The following is a 17903-nucleotide window of genomic DNA, read 5'->3' as shown; positions in this document are numbered from 1 at the left end:
CAAACTCCTGTAAAAAGGAAAAAGAATGCACTAATTGCTGACTGAAGACTTGCACAAGGCTGTGCCTTGAAACCTAAGAGAGGGGAGATTTACACTTAAATATGTGCCAGATTCAGTGCAGGCACCCCTTCCCTAAATATGGTCACACACCACGTGTAATTTGGATTTAGTGTAAACAAATCTAGAGAAAGCATAGAGGTCAAGGCAGAGAAGAACAACAGAGTTTGGGAGCAAATGTACGATAGAAAGGAAATAAATTTGTGTTCCAGGAAAACTCCCTGCCCGCTACATAAGATAGTCACTGCTAAAGAGTACACCTGGAAAAGGAGGTGCACAGGTAGCACTGGTGTTGATGGCACTGAATGGCACTGGCTGAAATGTGCCCCCTCTTTGCCTTCAGCTCCAGCCTGCTAACAACACCTGCAACAACAGGAAGCAGCAATGTTATTGCTAGTACTGCAGATAGGACATCTGCTCATGTCAGAGGAAAAATGACGTTCCTATTGCATCCTGGTATAGGAAGATCCCCTTCGACCACAATATAAACAATGCAGAGAAGCTGCTGCATGAAATATGAAAGTGAAGCCATAGTTCAAGGCAGTGGTATTACTAACCTTCTAACAGATGGTCAGAAGCTAATTTAGCTCGTCTATGCTGGGTTTTGTTTTTCATTTTGAAGGAAGAAATTTTTTGCTTGCAGACTCCTGAATTAGAGAGGGTCTGAAAGCCAAACAAGTTGGGAGCAGGGGAAAAACACAAAAGCTGCCAGTATTCAATAAACAGGAAGAAAGAAACAGTGAAGCCACACAGGTAACGACACTGCTATAGTCACCCTCCAAAAACCCATTTAGCACTAACAGATGAAATACTCATACAAAGATAAATAAATCACAATACATGCATATTTTCCAAAGAATTTTCATGCTACAGCAGCCACCTCAGGCCACAAGTGCTCAGCTTAAAATGCCAGACTGAAGACACAGCTGCAAACAAACTCTCTAAGTCTGTACTAATGTCACTGTCAGCAAAGATTTAAAAGTCACTGAACTGAAATAACATTTTATATAATGTAATAAACAAAATTAACATGATCTATTCCTTCCTAAGCACCGTGGGTGAATTTAAGACTGTGTGAGGCACAAAAGTTTTCCTATACTGAAGAGTTCACAACCTAAGCAAGATATATTGAGTGGACAGCTGCCCTTGAAGAGCTGGTGTTATTTGCCCCTGGTTATTTATTTGTATGGCTTGTCATAGCACTCTAGTGGGTGGGCTTGTAACTCTGGCCACTGCAGACATACAATGAAGATGATACCTTCAAAGAGCCATGCATGCCAATTTTGCAATGTGAATTACAGGCTATTTTACTGTATTACAGAAGGAAGACAATGTAGCATCAAACCAATGTTATCACTGTTTTTAGCATCTGTAAATTTTGTGCTATTTTGTTTCATCAGAGACCTCAAGGCTGTGCACAGGATATGACTTTTCCTTGCAGCCTTCTTTCATTCGTGTTTGCAGCTAATAAGGATAAAATCCTCATCTCCATTGACCCTGGGAAAGCAGAAAGGAATCTACTTGCTGTCCCCAGTAGGAGTTTCATGGTAACAGTTCCACAGTGAGTGTTCTCTGGCTTGGGAAAAGGAGCATAGGGCATGTAATTAAAGCTGTCAAAACTTCTCCTGTGACAGCCAGGGGCCCAGGGTCAGTCAGTTTAGACATCCCAGAACCACAATGGAAGACCCTCAGGATGTTCTCCCAGCCGATGCTAGATTCTGATTTTAAGTTTCAAGGAAACTTAAAAGAATAGAAGAGTGTTAATCAAATGTTATTATCCAGATATCAGGGAAATTATCAGAGAAAAAAAAGACCTCAAGAGGCCATCTTGGCAGAGCTAGTAATATTTATGTCATTCTTTACAGCTGTACCTGTTACTAAGGCCTTTCAGTGACCGAGATTTCACAGCCCCCATGCAGTCTAATCCAGCATACCTCTGTTCTCACTGCTGGAGTCACTCCTAAGCTTTGACCTGAACCTTTCCTAAGGACATTTCAGTTTACAAAATAAACTTACAAAATAAGTTTACAAAATAGAGAAACTGTGAAATCACACACTATGAGCTGCAGAAGAATACATCACATTTCAGAAGAAATGTGGTAATTTAGGACAAAACTAAGTTAAGAGTATGCCAGAGGAAAAGAAACCAAAAATTTCACCATTGACTTATCCCAGTAATATAATACAGCCTCAGCATGCATCTAACAAAGGCTTAAAAATATATTCCTGTCTCTCAAAAAAAGGCATGAAGCTTAAAACAAATTAAAATTTTGCTGAGTTCAAATTCTCTTCTACTACAGCACACATGAAGAGCAAGGTCTGTTTTCTAATCCAAAGTCTTTGTAGTGCAAGCAATTGTTTTGTTGTCAAAAATTAAGGATGAGGGGTGATTAATGATGGCATCCTAGTCATCAATTGATGAAGGGTACAACGCAGCTTTCTCTTCCTAAACTGATCAAGGAACACATCCCAACATAATTTTGGACACAGAGCCATGTTCCTACAGTTAGCTTATCACTGCTGCACCTGGAATATATTGGGGTGCACTACTTGGTGACAACAAAAGGAAAACAGTTGTGTCCAGAGGTCCAAAGCAAGCTGTGTCTCTTAATAGTCCCAGTGTTCAGATCAGAATCATTGTCCATCTCTCTGTATCTGGAAAAACACTTCTCTGAGCTACCACAGGACAGAAAGCCATGGCTTTGCACACTGCAGCTCCTAACTGCGTGTCTCATGTTAAGAACTGTATAAAAATACACACCCACATGTACATACATAAAAGCCAGGCCCTGCCCTCAAAGCACTTACAATTTAAACCATAAAACAAACACTGCTTTTTACAGTAACTGCCACATATCCCCCACCTTAAATGGGACAAACTGTGTTTTGGAGGAGCCTCCCACACCGGCTCCCTGCCCACACTGCAGAGAGCATCTATGTCCTGGGCTGCCGGGGAAGGGAGGGGAGAAACTAGGAAATCCAGCAGCAGCAGCCACCTGCCCCACTGCCCAGCCTCCTGCACCCGGCTTGGGAAAGCTGAAGTTGTATTGAAGAGCAAGAGGGGAAGGCAGACTTGTCTGCAGCACTGGGAGAAACTAAAGGAGTATTTGAAGTAAAGTATCTGAACACATGCCAAAGGGGTGTTGGGACAATTATTTTACATGCTTTCTAGAACAGAGGCTTTTCATACAAGTCAAAGTTATGAATAAAGGTAAATCAAACTTTCTTCTCAGTATATCTTTGTGCTACTGTTGAGTTGGGGAGTGGTATAATTCCAAAGAAACAATTATGCTCTGAATGAGCGAGGTGTGGGGGAGGAAATACAGGAACTGTTGAACACCAGAGGACAAGCCAATGTTAGCAAAGGCTGCAAGAGGTTTGTGCAGTGGGAAGACAGGACACACATGCACTGGGTTATGTTTTTCCTGATCCAGCAGGAAGACAGAGAAGCTAAAAGGAAGGAGCAGGGGCTAGGGTACAAGTTGAAATCCCTTTGATACATGATATTAATATGATTATGAGGGCAATGTGTGATCAGTCAAAGTTTAACTACTTGTCAGGAGGGCTGCTGTCCTCCAGAAGTTTTGTGATCCTTCTATTTAAAGTTACTCATAGTTCCCTTGCTCTATCAAGGAGATGTTTTCAGAAACAAGTGGGCAGCCATCTGACTCCAGAGAATAAGAACTGGAAAGGCCATAGACCTCCAAGCCAGAGAAATCCTCCTCAGTGGCCCACTATGCACAAAACACTATGCACAAAACAGGGCCATTATTCACAGACAAATTCCAGAAGCAGCAGGTGTTGCCCAGGGGACTCTCACTAGTATCCCTGTGTCCTACCTTCACAACACATTTCTGAGCCCATGACACTGCCCAGCACTGGAGGAGAGGCAGTCCCCTCATCTCCAACACATACTGAGGTACAGCTCTGTCCTGACTCCATCTCTTATCCCAGCTCTCCAGGCCAAGCACAATGCTGATCAAAGTCCACCTCTGAAGGCCTCCACTTCCCAGCCCTTGCCTTGCCACTGTGCAGCACAAACCCCAGCCCATTACACACAGCAGAGAAGTCAAGTCACTTTGTCTTTTCTTTACAGTCAACAAGGACTCCTTGTGTGAGAACCTATTTACCAGCACGAAGGAGGGTTGCACAAACCAGTCCCACGGGAGAGCAATATAGTGAACATGGTGTTGCAACATATGTTTTCATATTAAAAACCAAACTAGAAAAGTGGCCAAGGGAACAGTGGCAGAACTTCTCAAGTCTGTTGAGAGTTTTAACCCAGAAAGATGGTAACCTAAACTAAAGGCTTGTAATAGCTTTCTGTTTGGAAAACAGAGCAAGATCAAAAACCAGGCATGAAAAAACCTTATTACAGAATTAGTTAGAGTTTGTTCCAGTCCCTGACAGTTGTTCAAATTAGAAAGACGTTAATAGAAGCCTCTGACTGTGTCTAACTGAAAAGCAATCAAATATTGATTAGACAAGGTAAGCACAGAAGTCTCCTGCAAACTCACACTGTGTCATTTCCAAAGGGATCATATCACAACTTTAGGGGGAACTAGAGGAGAGATGTGTAGAAAAAGAAGGACAAATTAGTTAGCTGTAACCCACTCTTACTTTGATTAACACCTCCATAGCCTTCTGCCCACCTATTAGATCAGGTCCACAGAAATACCCAACCTCTGCATCATGGCCACATAAATCAGTACTGAAATCTATCAGATGTGATGAACTTTCTGGACAGGAGAGAAAAAACAGTACGGTTTTCAGACATTTCTCAGGGCAGTGAGTGTTTGTTTTGAGGGCAGGGCTCCTGCCAGCAATGCTAGCTAAGATGCAAAAGGTAATGAGTAAGACCTCCATCCCTGCAGGAGTCTATGTTGTGAATTTGAGTGAGAATCATCAAATCTCTTACCCTGTCTGTGCATTTTTACCAACTTCTAAAAGTGCAGCAGATGTTTACGTAGCATGGAGATCATAAATACCTTTGATCACCTACATCAGGACTGTCAAGACAGACAGTAAAGGGAATATGGCTTATTGAGCTTTTGGATACACTGTTCTGCTCAATGTGAGGAACTGACAAGGTTAAGAAGTCTAAATTCTGAACAGTGTCACAGTATGTTAAAACCACATAAATGGTTTCTCAATTAAAATAACTTTTGGATTAAATTTGCTAGTCTGACTAATTTGTACCATATAATGAATGTACAATCTGACACAGTTTTAAAAAAAATCCTTATATTAAGATCCAAGAATCAACAGATGAAGGATATTTTAACAGAAGCTATACAGAATCCAAGAAAAGGAAGATAAATCTACACACATCTGTGGGTAGATATTCTGCCAGCTACGGCACAAGGGCCAGTCAACAACCAGAGGCATCATGTAACAGTGTGTCTAGGAACACTGTCATTTCACTGTGGCTACATGATCAGGGAATAAACACTGAGAGGGGAACTAGAAATGTCCCTGACGCTTCTGAATCCTTAGACTGGGACCTGTACTTTCCTCATGTATCAGAAGCACTGTAGGAAACCCCAGTTATTATCCTCATAAAGGAGCACCTGCTCCTACTGCTCTGCTTAACAGCCTGGCCGCCAGCGTTAAGTATTCCAGGTAAAGTGGTGAAAATACCGTAAAACTCAGGTTTTGTATCACTGCCACTGTGAGACAAGCTAAATTTGCCAAATGGCTTTGTGACCCCACCCTTGTAAATCAGCTTGTTAATCATTATCGTCATAGAGGCGATAAAGTTGTTTTATGAGCCAACACTGAAGCAGTAACATTAACTACTTATGCAGGGGCTGGTGTATTTCTCTGCAGATAACATTTATTAGAAGGCACTCTCTTTAAAGACACAGGTTTGCCTCATAACCTCCTTTTGAAGCACTAAGCAATCTGTTCCTCTTATTCCTCCAGTCTGATTTACATGTCAGACACAAGTGACGCCTGGAGGGGATGGGTTAAGTGATATGAAATCCCTAAAACACCTTGAACTACAGGTTCAAATCTCAACTAGATTGGCCCGGCCTCTCCTCCTGACAGAACAAAATTTATGATTATTTCTCAAGGCCAGACGCACACTTGGCTCTATCTGAGAGGCAGACACAGACAGGATTTGCCAGGAGGCACTGACGCAATGCTGAAGAGACATGAAAAGGCCAAGAGGCACTGAGAAAATAGAAGGGGTGGTAGACATGAAACTCATTCACCATCCCCAATTATGTACACTGAAGAGATAGAAAGTACTTTAATTATCAGGAATAATGTCACAAGCACGTCTGGCAGAAGGAAGCTATCTGAAGAAGCAGTGAACAATCATGCACAGCTTTCCATCATCCTCTAAAGACAAGGCTTCTGCCTCCTCTCAGTTGTTTTCTTTCTACCTGTCCAGAAACAGCCAGTCTGAATCAGGCCTTTTGCTAACAAGTTCAGAAGTAAGCTCCAGGTTCGCCTAGGTTTCAGAGCACCACAGAAAATATGCTTCCTGGATTGAACGAAACGGCAAATAAAATATCCTGAACAGACCGTCTTGGATTCACTACTTGGATGCTCACTACCCTCCAAATTCCACCAGTGGAAGCTTTGTGGAGGAGGACTAAATGTTTCATAATCTTTCTTCACCTCCAAGACAGATGAGAAATATGTTTTTGAAGGAACTACCAATGACCTAAGAAAACAGGGCTAGAAAAAACACCTTTAGAAACCTCCAGTTTGTTCCTCACCCTGCAGTACAACCAACTGAGAAACGACTGTCTGACTTGCTTTAAAACCTCTCACCACAGAGATCCTACAACAGTCCAGTGCTCAGAACAACTGGAAAGTTGTTCCTAATGCCTACCTTAGATCTCTTTTGCTGCAGTCAGCTATCTTTGTTTTACACTCAACTTCCTATCCTTACATTGCATCACCTGTTTCAGAAACCATTTTCTGACAAATTCTCTTCTCTGTCACAGGTGATCTGTGTCACAAGCCAGAAAGAGCAAAAGCAGGTTGGGGTGCAGGAAACATACGACTGCCTTTACCTATTTGTTCACTGGAGAACAAGCAGGTATTTTTTGCATTCATTAAATGTGGAAATTGGGCACTGATGTGCAAAGGGTAAATGGAGTCTCTGCCCCATGACAGATTTCAGCGGGGTCAGGATTTCTGTGATGAAAACAGACTTGGAGGTGAGCATGCTACAATATGCTTAGCTAAGGATAATGCAAGTTGCAGAGAAAATAAAGGGAAAACATTCCCTGGCTGGGAAGTTCCTAGTCATTTATATCTAGGGAACAGACAATGCCTGTGGACTGCTAATTTCCTTGAGGATTTTTTCTCTTCCGTTGGCCAGATTCTTAACACCATGAATACTTGTTATGATTTCAATGCACAATTAATCTTTAGTTCAGAGGAAAGGGAAATGGAAGAAGGAAGGATGATCATGAGGTAAAAGTCCCAGGGAGGCAGATATCAGATCTCAGGTCTGCCCCATCTTTTGAGCAGTATACTGGTCTGCTCAGCTTTCCTTGTTCTATTTTGACTCCCAGTCATCCCTTTCAGATTGCCTGTCTTGTTTGTTTAAATTGCAAGTGACTTAAGGGAAGAATGTTCTCTTATTACTTGTGTGCGCACACACTAGAATCAGTCACTGCGCACTGCTGCTGTAAAACAAATTAAAAAAGAACAAAGCAGTTAGCTTCTTAAGAGCTCCACCTTTTGTTGTGATAGGGATGCTATGGGCCACAATCCCAGCTCCCAACATCAAGGGTGATACCACCCCACCCTCTCCCTCCTCTTCCCTTTACACCCTTTGCAGGTCCCTGGCTGTCCCAAAGCCTGTTCAGCCTGTGCTACAGTGACAGCGGGGTGGGCAGGAGCAGGCGAGGCCAGGGAGTCCCCTCACCCTCTGCTGACACCAGCACAGGGTGCTGGCTCTGACACCACTTGGCCATCACTGCCCTTGGCACAGACAAAGCAACAGCATGCAGCCTCACATTGTGCTGTGCTAACTCATCACCCACACAGGGCAGAGAACAACCCGAACGGAAACCCTGCGGATAAACACTGCAAAGAACGAAAAAACACCCACAAAACCAACCACCAAATAAATCAAACTAAAGCAGAAACGAGTGAGAGTTTGAATAAACAGAAATCAGAAGCTCCCTTTGGCTTGTTTGCACCAGGCAGTCTGCACTGACGGCAGAGCCATTTGATGTTCATGGTCCTTCCAAACTAAACCCTTCAATAAGCTGCACTTTAATTTAGTATTAAACAGATATTCCACAAATTAGCCACTAACTACAATAGGTACTGGGAAGAGGAGGAAAAATAAGGTCAAGAGCAAATGCTGCTAATCTGTGACAAGCACACATTGACAGGGGGCAAGGTGAAAATGGAGTTTTACGTTGAAGGGGGAGAGGAAAAACAAAGTGGTGACAGTTCAAGTGAATTTATAGCAGGAGACAGAGAGGATGACAAGGTCCCTCCAAGCCCTCCCCCACTCTTTTCACTGAAATGAAGAAATGCCAGAAATTTCAGCAGGTCTCTGGATGCAAGCTGCCACAAGTGAGAAAGAGATGGAATTGTCTCAGTATAAACAACACACCTGGAAATCACCTGTGCCAGCTCCACAGCCAGCTCTGCAACAAGACTCACACTCACTGTGTTTCAGTCGTCTTTCCTCTTTCTCCTTCCCCCAAGGTTTCCAGGCAGCTACATGTCAATTTTGTCACACCCCAAGTTCTCCTAATCTTGTCGCAGGGATGAATTATAGGTTGTTTTAAGAAAAAGGTATTCAAGCAAAGGTTAAAGGCTGTTTTAATCAAACAAGGTTGAAAGAGTACCAGGAATTTGGCTGGTAGAGAACAGAAAGCACTTTACTTAGCTCAAGAACATACGTGACTCTAAATACACAAGCACGCAAGCAAATATGCATTCAGGCAGAGAGTATATATATATATACACTCTTTTTTTAAAAGATTAGGCAGGCAATTGCATGCAGAGATATTAACTGACTCTACATGCCCACTGAGCAAGATGTTATTTCATGAGAGATACCACAAAATTAGAAACTTTCCTGCCTTGCATAGGACTGGATCAGAGCACTTTGAGGAGTCCTCTGAAGGATTTTAGAACGAGAAAGTAACATACCAAGAAAATGGTTACAGTTACTCTGAAAAAAACCTCTGTGAGCACTAAGTATATTTTAAAAAATTCTAAAAAAATTTTTCTTCTCTCACCCAAGCAGGTAGCCCTGAGACAGTATTTTGCTTCTTGGGAAATTTGATTCCTTGAGATGTTACCCTTAATATATATTCAGCTGCCTCTCCTGAATCATCATTTTATGTGAAGTATAGCAACGAGTTCAGAACCCAATCTTTCACACTGTTAACCTTCATCTCCAGTACTGGACCTTTCATTCTGCACAGCAAAAATAATAACAAAAGAAACCTGTTTAGCACAAAGCACTAGAAAAGTGCTAAGTTATATTGCTACTGCTTCTTCTAGGGACTGAAAAAATTAAAACATCTCTGGAGATCTCAACTCAAAAGCTCCTACGAACCACTGGCACCACTACTGGGTTGTTTTAAACAGAGTTTCCTTCTAAAAAATCACACTTGCCTCAAGTGGCCCAGATTACATATGCACATGGAAAAGCACCACATGTATTTAATTTGAAAATTTTGGTTTCAAGAAGCGCAACAACCAGTCCTGCTATTAAAAATACCTACTAACAATCTTGCTAGATCTTCAGACTTTGCCTGCAATACTTAAACACACACCTAACTCAGATGAACTTGTCTTCCTGGCTGTCACTTGCCAAAATACCCACGACCATCTCTTCACCCCTGGCTGGCTCTGCATGCTCTCTGCCTGACTATGAGCCATTCTGAATGACAGCAACTCCCTTCCCCAGCAGAGCTGAGGTAAAAAGGAAACACCAGTAAGATCATTGCCATTGCCACTAATTGTAACCAGAGCCATCAGCACCTTGGGAAATTACACACACATGGAATATCAGCGAACCTGAAGTTTCCTGTTCTGTTGAAAGGTAGCTCAGTGTTAGCAAACTCCAGGAAGTGACAGAAATAATTGAAGTGTAATGTGCTCTGGGATGACCCTGTTTGACAGGGAGGGTGGACCACATGACCTTCTGTGGCCTCTTCCAACCTCACCCATTCTATGGTTAAGGAGCCATAGCCACAGGAAAGTAGACAAGCTGTTTAACTGCTGCTTTGCTATCAGATCTTTTTAATATTTATGAAGATATATATTGGGGGTTTTCCTATCCTGGAACTATTTTCATATTCTTCTGCTAATATAGTTACTACTGATAATCAGGCACAGGTGATAAAGCTGGGACATAAGAATGGCTTTCAGCATTATGTCATGGTCCAAGATGCATCTTTATATAGCTCCTGTACAGAATTATCTTGTATTATTATTATTGTAGTAACACCCCGCAGGACTTGCATCTCTGTCACACACGCTGTGTCAACGCTTGCTTGGCAGGCTGGGGATGTAAATCAATGTTCTTACAACAGTGCTGAACTCTGAACTGTGGAAGCTATGGCACAGATGTGTCTGGCATTTTGCTGCCCTTGTTGAGCACAGTGAATTCCCACAGAGAACTGCGACAGACAAATCTTCAGTCATCTCAGCACAGTCAGGCCTGCCAAGAACCTAATTCTTCTTCTCATTTGTCACCTCCTGCCCCTCAAGCAAAAAAAGGGCTTGCCTAAAATTAAAAGGATCTGCTGGTACAGCTACATGGGTAAACCTCTACGGTAAATACAAGTTTAAGCTGGTACAGCTTATATCGGATCACCAAATGAAACAAATGACAGCATCAGACTTTCCCATTGATATAACTGAATTTACACTAATGCTTTTACAGGCACAGCTACAACCACTAAGAGCAGGGGCGTGTTTGTCATGTACCTAACCCAGTAACACTTCTAAAGCTAGAGCAAGCCCAAAGTATGTTAGCCAAACCCCATTTTTTTCAATCAGTACAGCCACATGCACTCTACTGGCTTTCACCAGCACAAGCATGTGGGTTGGATGCTACATCCCATCCTTTCCATGAATGAATAAAAAGGAACTGCTGGGCAAGGCAACCACCACTGATGGGCTCAGAATTCATGAGGATGTATATTATAAATCTAAACTGAGTATTTCTCAGTAATTGTATAAGGACTGAGTTACCAGAAGTTTTACTTCTGAAAAAAACCCAGTAAGCAAAAAGCAAAAAAAGCCCACATCTCCTTGCATTCTTTGCTATTATTGGAACAGATAAACAACTCGTCTAAATCAACCTAAAGTTTTGCATATACAGAAATACTAGAAACAGCGTTTCCAATCTCCTCCTTCATCTCAGTCGAGGAGGTGCAATGAAAGTACAGCATGGGTTAAAAGCCTAGAAAAGTGAAGGAGAACTAACAATTTCTTTGTTCTTGTAAGGCATTCTGATCTACAATATACTAGGCTCAAATTAGGCAGAACTTTTGTTTCATTGAAGTTCATTTTTATTCTCCACATCTTTGTTAGGGAGCCTTAAATGTGCAAGAACTTGAACAGAAACATTGAGATTTTCCTATGAGGAATGCTTCTGCTAGACCGACAGTCCACTAGCCCAAAATGCTATCAGATGCTGTAATCAGTGCTACAAGACATCAGAGGAAGATGAAATCATTGATCCGTCTGTCAACAGGGGAGAGATCTTCCTAATCCCCTCAGTATAATATGTCTATTCTGAAATCTTATAATCTCTTTATTTTATGTGGTGTAACTGTGGACATTCTTATTATGGATACTTAATCCTCTCAAAGATTATAAACTTCTGGCCTCAGTGACATTACTGCGGCATTAAGTTCCTCAAGCTCACTGTGTTCTGCAAAGAAGCATTTCCATTAAGGTTTTTTATGTGTATCTCATATTCACTAAATATGACCTGTGCCACATTATTGTGAGAACAGGGCTCTCCTGTTCATCCTTTCTCTGTGCTGTTCTTCACATTATTTGTAGGCTGATCTGCAGGAAGACAGTCAGGAAAGCTGATCTGAAGTAAATAAAAGTTTTAGCTAAATTTTAATAGATTAGTGTATCTACAATGTTAAAATGGATAAATTATACTACAGGAAATCCCTGTACAGGATTCACATTCAGAATGACAATGATCTTAATACAATTTGCCTCACTTTGCTTCCAAAGTAAATGGAGATAAACCAAATGAAAGCCACTTATATTTTGAATAACAGTATTTACACAGTGATTCAATGTAATTCAACTCAGCCTTTTAAATTCCCATATTTTGTCACTTCATTATTTTTCCCTGCGTGTTCGTATGTAAACAAGTGTTCAAATCATTGCCTTTTTAAATCTCCTATCTTGCTCACAATTTCCATCCTTAACATCCACTCCTTTTTGCCCTTACGTGGATCCTTTTTATTTTACTGTATCTTTTGGAGTCAGTATAACCAGGATGAAATAATTGCCATGATTAAGAGTGTTTCTACATTGAAGACCATCACAGAATCACAGAATGGGTGAGGCTGGAAGGGACCACAGTGGGTCATCTGGTCCAAACTCCCTGCTCATGCAGGACTGTCCACGAGTACATTGCACAGGATTAAGTCCAGACAGTTCTGGAATATCTCCAATGAGGGAGACTCCACAACCTCTCTGGGCAATCTGTTCCAGTGCATGGTCACTGCACAGTAAAGAAGGTTCTTCCTCATGTTCAGCTGGAACTTTCTGGTCATCACTGCAATAATTTTTGTACACTCATATATCCTGCTATTTAACATAAAAATCAGGCAAGACATTAATTAACTCTGTGTGGATGAAACATCTGAATTTTGAAATTGTCACAATAGCCACTTCAAGTCTTTCAATTCAAAAGCTCCCATTAATATGTTACCTGGTGTAAGTAGCAAGAATTACTTTTCCTAAGAAATGGAAGAGTCTTGTCTGAGTCAACTTATGTCCAAACAAATTGTCAGTCTCAACAAAAGCAGCCCCATAGTCACATGTGTTCAATCTGAATGGATAGCTTTTAACTTCAACTTGCGTGAACCGTGTCCACATGTGCACAAAACCAGTGACATGTCCACTAGGAATGTCAGCAGAGAAGAGAGTTCACACCTCCAGCAGGTTTAGGATGAAACTACCCTGGACTGTGACAGCACCATGAGGGTCTGTACTGCACATAAGAGTAATCCATTTTTCCATTGTACTGTCTGCTAAAACCAGCAAATTCAGGAGTGAATACTTCCTTCCTAACAAACTGCTTAAAAGAGCAGTGGTGTTCTGGGGGATGCACAGCAGATGACTCACTGGGCAGATGACACCAGAGTGTGTTGGAAAGAAAAGCAAGTGTAGCCAGCAAGGCAGAAGAGGCAAGTTGTCCCAGTGTTTCTGCCTGTTAAATCTGAATGCAACTAATTAGTTATCTCCTCTGCTAACACCTCCAACAGCACCAGGATTCTAAGAACATGTACCCCACAGAAATGCCCATAGACAGACTTGCAAACTTTGTTGTAGTCTCTAGGGCCCCGGTCTGCAGTGAAACCTGGGGTACATATAGGCATCTGTGTGCACATACAAATAAAGACCATCACTTGCTGCCTCTGGTTAAAGGTCAGGCCTACTCACATCTGCATTACAAGCATTTGTTAATGACCCAAGTACTAGCAACCACTACCTCACCAGGATTTGGTAGGTTTCCAAAATTAAGGCCATTTTGTTGCAATTCTTAATTTACTCTTCTTTCAGCCTCACAGTTGAAGTCTTCCCTACCAGAGCCCAAAAGGATCCAAGTGACAACCATTCCCAGACCAGCCATTAGCCCAAGTATATACTCTGCTGCATTCACAATATCTAGGTTCTGTTAAGCTTGGAAAGAGATTTAAATTGGATTTAATTTCAGAATAGTATTATAAGATGCTTCATCTACTGGCAAACAGGCATTTCAATCTTTTTGCCCCTAAGAACAGATACACCACATTTTTGAAACTCGGCTGCTTGGTAGGAAACAACCCATGTTTTCTAGAACCTTTAAAGGGAACTTGGCTAGGAAACAAATCAGAATTCAGCTAGGACTAACCAGGGTAAGGGTTGCTTATATCTGCAGATTACCCCTCTCTGCTTTTCTAATTCACTCACTATGCCTTATCTTTCCATTAATCTTTAATAAACCTTTTAGCTAATTCCCCAAACACACAATCTACATGACAGCAGGATACAGTGCAAAAGCAGTCCATGGATATGAGGAAATAGGCAGCAGAGGAATCAAAACTCTGCTGAATTTTGATCAAAACAAAAGAAGTGAAACTTTTAGGATTAAAAATACCCAAACTGCAGGTCAGTGGAAAGTGATGAGCAATCAGGAGAAAGAGGCAGTAAGGGGAAAAGCAGGGAGGAGGAAGGGGGCTGTTTAGAGTACTAGTATTTATCTGGTTGTTGGATTCATTTCCTCAATGGGGTCCTCCTCTCTTTTCCACTCTGGTTCCTCTTTGACAAAAACAGGCAATCTGATTTCAAACCTGGGGCCTCTGAAATGTGGAAAACCCTCTCCATGCTGACAACACAATATAGCTAGATTAAAAGGTAAATGTAATTTAACCCACCCCAGCAGAAATGGTAATCAAATTATATTGCCTCTAAATATGATAAGTTTGGGACTGGGGCCCTCAGGGGAAGAGAAGGTGTCTTGCAAACACAAACACAAAGAAACATGTCAAAGGGAACTGCTAAATCAATGCATGAGTTGTGACTTCAACACTCCGTCCCTCCCCCAGGGTGCTTGATAAGCTGCTGATTGCTTCTGAAATATCTACTTCCAATGTTAGGAACTGATTAAGCAGCTTACAAAGCACTGGGGGCTAATAGACAGGCCCACCAGGGAGACTGCAGCACTGGAGTTAAGTAGGTTGCTTTTTCATGGCTTGATTATTAAGGATGAGATAGCAGAACATGCTGAAAAGCTGTGGAAACAGTTTTAGACCTCAGGCGACTGGCCTTTTTATTTTATATATGGCATCATTTTTACTCTGTGACTTCACCAGCCAACAAAAGCCATGTTTCCTGTTGTTCTGTAGTCTCCATCTCCGAGGGGCATGTGAACTACTTCGAATTAATGTGTCAGCTGAACGTCCAGAACTATGCTACCCTTATTCTGCAGAAAAGGCACCACTAGAGAAGGGAAACATAGGTGAAAGAAGCTTAAAATACTGTGTTTTACATGTCACTGGCAATAGCTTTAGAGCGTGAACACAGATGTCCCCATGTCAGCCAGCACATCTCACCTCATTGCTTCCTCCATTATCATTTGAGCACTGCGGCACATTCACCTGAGATTCCCTATCCTCTGTTTTCAGCTCTTTATTCCAAATCCTCCTTGTTTAATCTGTTACATAATAAAATTCTGCCATTCAGATGTGCTGAAAGGTCCTTGCTTAGTTCAATCCATATCAATGCAAAGACACATTTTGCTGTCACATTACCTCTCCCATGGTCACATCTGTCATGGTAACACTGCATAGCTTAACTCTGTGTAGCAGGCTTGCTGAGGTTTTTGAGGTTCTTGGGGGGGAAGTTGTTTCCCCCCCCCCCTTGTGGTAACGCCAAGCACACTTTGTAAATAATCATGTTGCACTTGGGACTGTACAAATTCATAAATTCCTGAATAAGTACTCTTTCAAGCAAAGAGATAAATACTACTTGTCACCTGCAGGCTGAGACTTAGATGAGAATTCATTGATCAGATGAAAATTTCTCAGAGCAAAGCTCTCTTTGCAGACTACAGTTTTCTTTCAGTCTCTCTTACCAGCCCCATTTGAACACTGATGCTCTAGGCTTTCTCTCTTTCATCCCTAACCAATGTCCCTGTTAACCCATTTTTATACTACACTATAAACGACAGGGATGACTTGGAAGTACAGCTACTTATGCCACGATTAGCTAGAAGAGGAATGTACAATTAGCACTGAAGGTGAGAACAGGCTTGATGTGTAACAGGTAGAATTAATTGAGGACACTTACCTGCTGAAGGTCTGCAAGAGAGTAAAGATGGATTTGCTGGAGAAGATACTCTCTGGGAAAGATCCTGGAAAAGAGAAAAATGGATGTGTGTCACATCTTTTTGACTGGGAAACTTAGAATTTTCCTCTCCCCACCAAATAGCTGCAGAACAATGGTGCTGGACAGAGAGCTTGTCAGAAACTGGAATTATGTCACCCTTTAAGCATCAGCTACTATTACAGCATTCCACATGGGCACAACAGTTCCACAATAAGAATAAATGCTGTACCAGTGTCATTCTCCAATTGTCAGGTCATGTACAGTGACGTTTAGAGCTGCTGAAAGCTCTTCCTCAGCACAGATGGTGTTTCTTTAAACAATTAATCCAGTAATAAAAACAAATAACTCATTTAAAGTATTGAAAGTATTAATTAAAACTATTTCTTATGCATTTTAGTACAAGATTCCTGGTCTGCTACAAAGATGTAACAGTTAGTTTCAGACATGATTTATGGCTTTGTAACTGAAATAACTATATTGGGAAAAAGGTCATGCAGAGACTGTTCTTGCAACATGAAGTTGATTGATATCAATTACCTTTTGTATACAGAAATATATGTATTGGTGTAGTCTTTGTAATGACTTATTTGAGAAAGCACTATTTACCTTAAAATAAGCAAAGGTTTCAGGCAAGACCATTGCTTATGCACTGACAGATCTATTCAGAAAAGCTAAATTACAGAAACCTGAACAGGGAAGAGATGTCCTAATGAGAGTGACTGGCAGTAAAATGAAAAACTGGGTTAAAGTAACATCACAGAGAAAAAAAAAGGACATTGTAAAGGCAAGTGGATATCAGCTAAAAAAGTTTATGAAAACCTATGTATCTGCCATAAAGATGTCAGGAAGAGAAAAAGTACATCTAATTAAAACATCTATCTTTGTATGCACACACAGAGAAACCACCTGACCAGCTTTTATTTTTCCATTCACACAGAACAAATACAGCACACTAAGGTATTTTGGGGAGTGGAGAGTCACATCACTTCTGCAAATAAAGCAACCAAGTATCTCAAGAGGTGAAACTATTTCACACTACATGTGTGCTCTCTTAGAGCAGAAATTGTGAACTCTGTTCCTACATAACAATCAGGTAGTTTTAAGGCAATACAGAAATTAAATTCTCGATATTATTAAATGCACGAATGAAGCTCTGGACTGGTTTGTAATGGTAGAACTGAATGGCAGAGAACAGAGAGACCACTGGATATGTTCAAAAAAACCACAAAGATACTGAAAGGCCAATACGAACTTACATGATCACGATGTGAGACTAATAAGAAAGCACATAGCAAACTCACTGAAAATATTTTAGAAGTTGCAACAACATAATCAGCTGAAACACTGATCAACAGGGCTAAGACTACCAACTGCAATGTTTCCACAGAACACTGAAAATCTAAGAAATAATGAAAACACCTCAGTTCCTTGTATTCCACTAGTTGTCTTAAGCGACCACCTTAAACTGATGCTTTCAAAGCTGTCTTGAAGGGCCTAGGACTTCTCACTGCTGTTGAGTGGTACAAAGTCTCATAAGTCCTTTTGTACTTTTGAAAAAAATTTAAGCTTTATTGGGGTGGAAGGAGAAAAATTCTGCAAGTAAGGCACTGACAACAGAGCACTGCCCATCTTAGGCACTCTTCTGGAGCTGGACTGTGCCCTTGTGCCTTTTCACCCACCAAGCATATTCACTCTGCCCACCCAATTCTCAGCTGCAGTCTCCCTAGGATACTGCCATTTTCCCCTTTCAGCTCTGTTGGTGATATCCACTG

The 17903-nt window shown here is 41.4% G+C and overlaps 1 protein-coding gene across 4 annotated transcripts in view; it reads right to left on the bottom strand.

Moving 5' to 3' along the window:
• PLEKHM3 (pleckstrin homology domain containing M3) overlaps positions 1–17903 on the bottom strand; it is a 117479-nt gene that overhangs the window by 59757 nt on the left and 39819 nt on the right. For all 4 annotated transcript variants that reach the window (XR_001920525.2, XR_001920526.2, XM_008931095.2 and 1 more), the window contains exon 6: positions 16093–16156. Coding sequence is in view for 2 of the 4 variants with exons in the window: in XM_008931095.2 (XP_008929343.2) it covers positions 16093–16156 (64 nt within the window). In the remaining 2 variants the exon portion in view is untranslated. The remainder of the gene's footprint in view (positions 1–16092; positions 16157–17903) is intronic.

This window comes from Manacus vitellinus, unplaced genomic scaffold (genome assembly GCF_001715985.3).
Source record: "Manacus vitellinus isolate BGI_N305 unplaced genomic scaffold, ASM171598v3 scaffold_20_pilon, whole genome shotgun sequence".
In the NCBI taxonomy this organism is placed as follows: domain Eukaryota; kingdom Metazoa; phylum Chordata; class Aves; order Passeriformes; family Pipridae; genus Manacus; species Manacus vitellinus.
The sequence above is the reverse complement of the archived record's forward strand: the minus strand, read 5'-3'. Positions and strand labels throughout refer to the sequence as shown.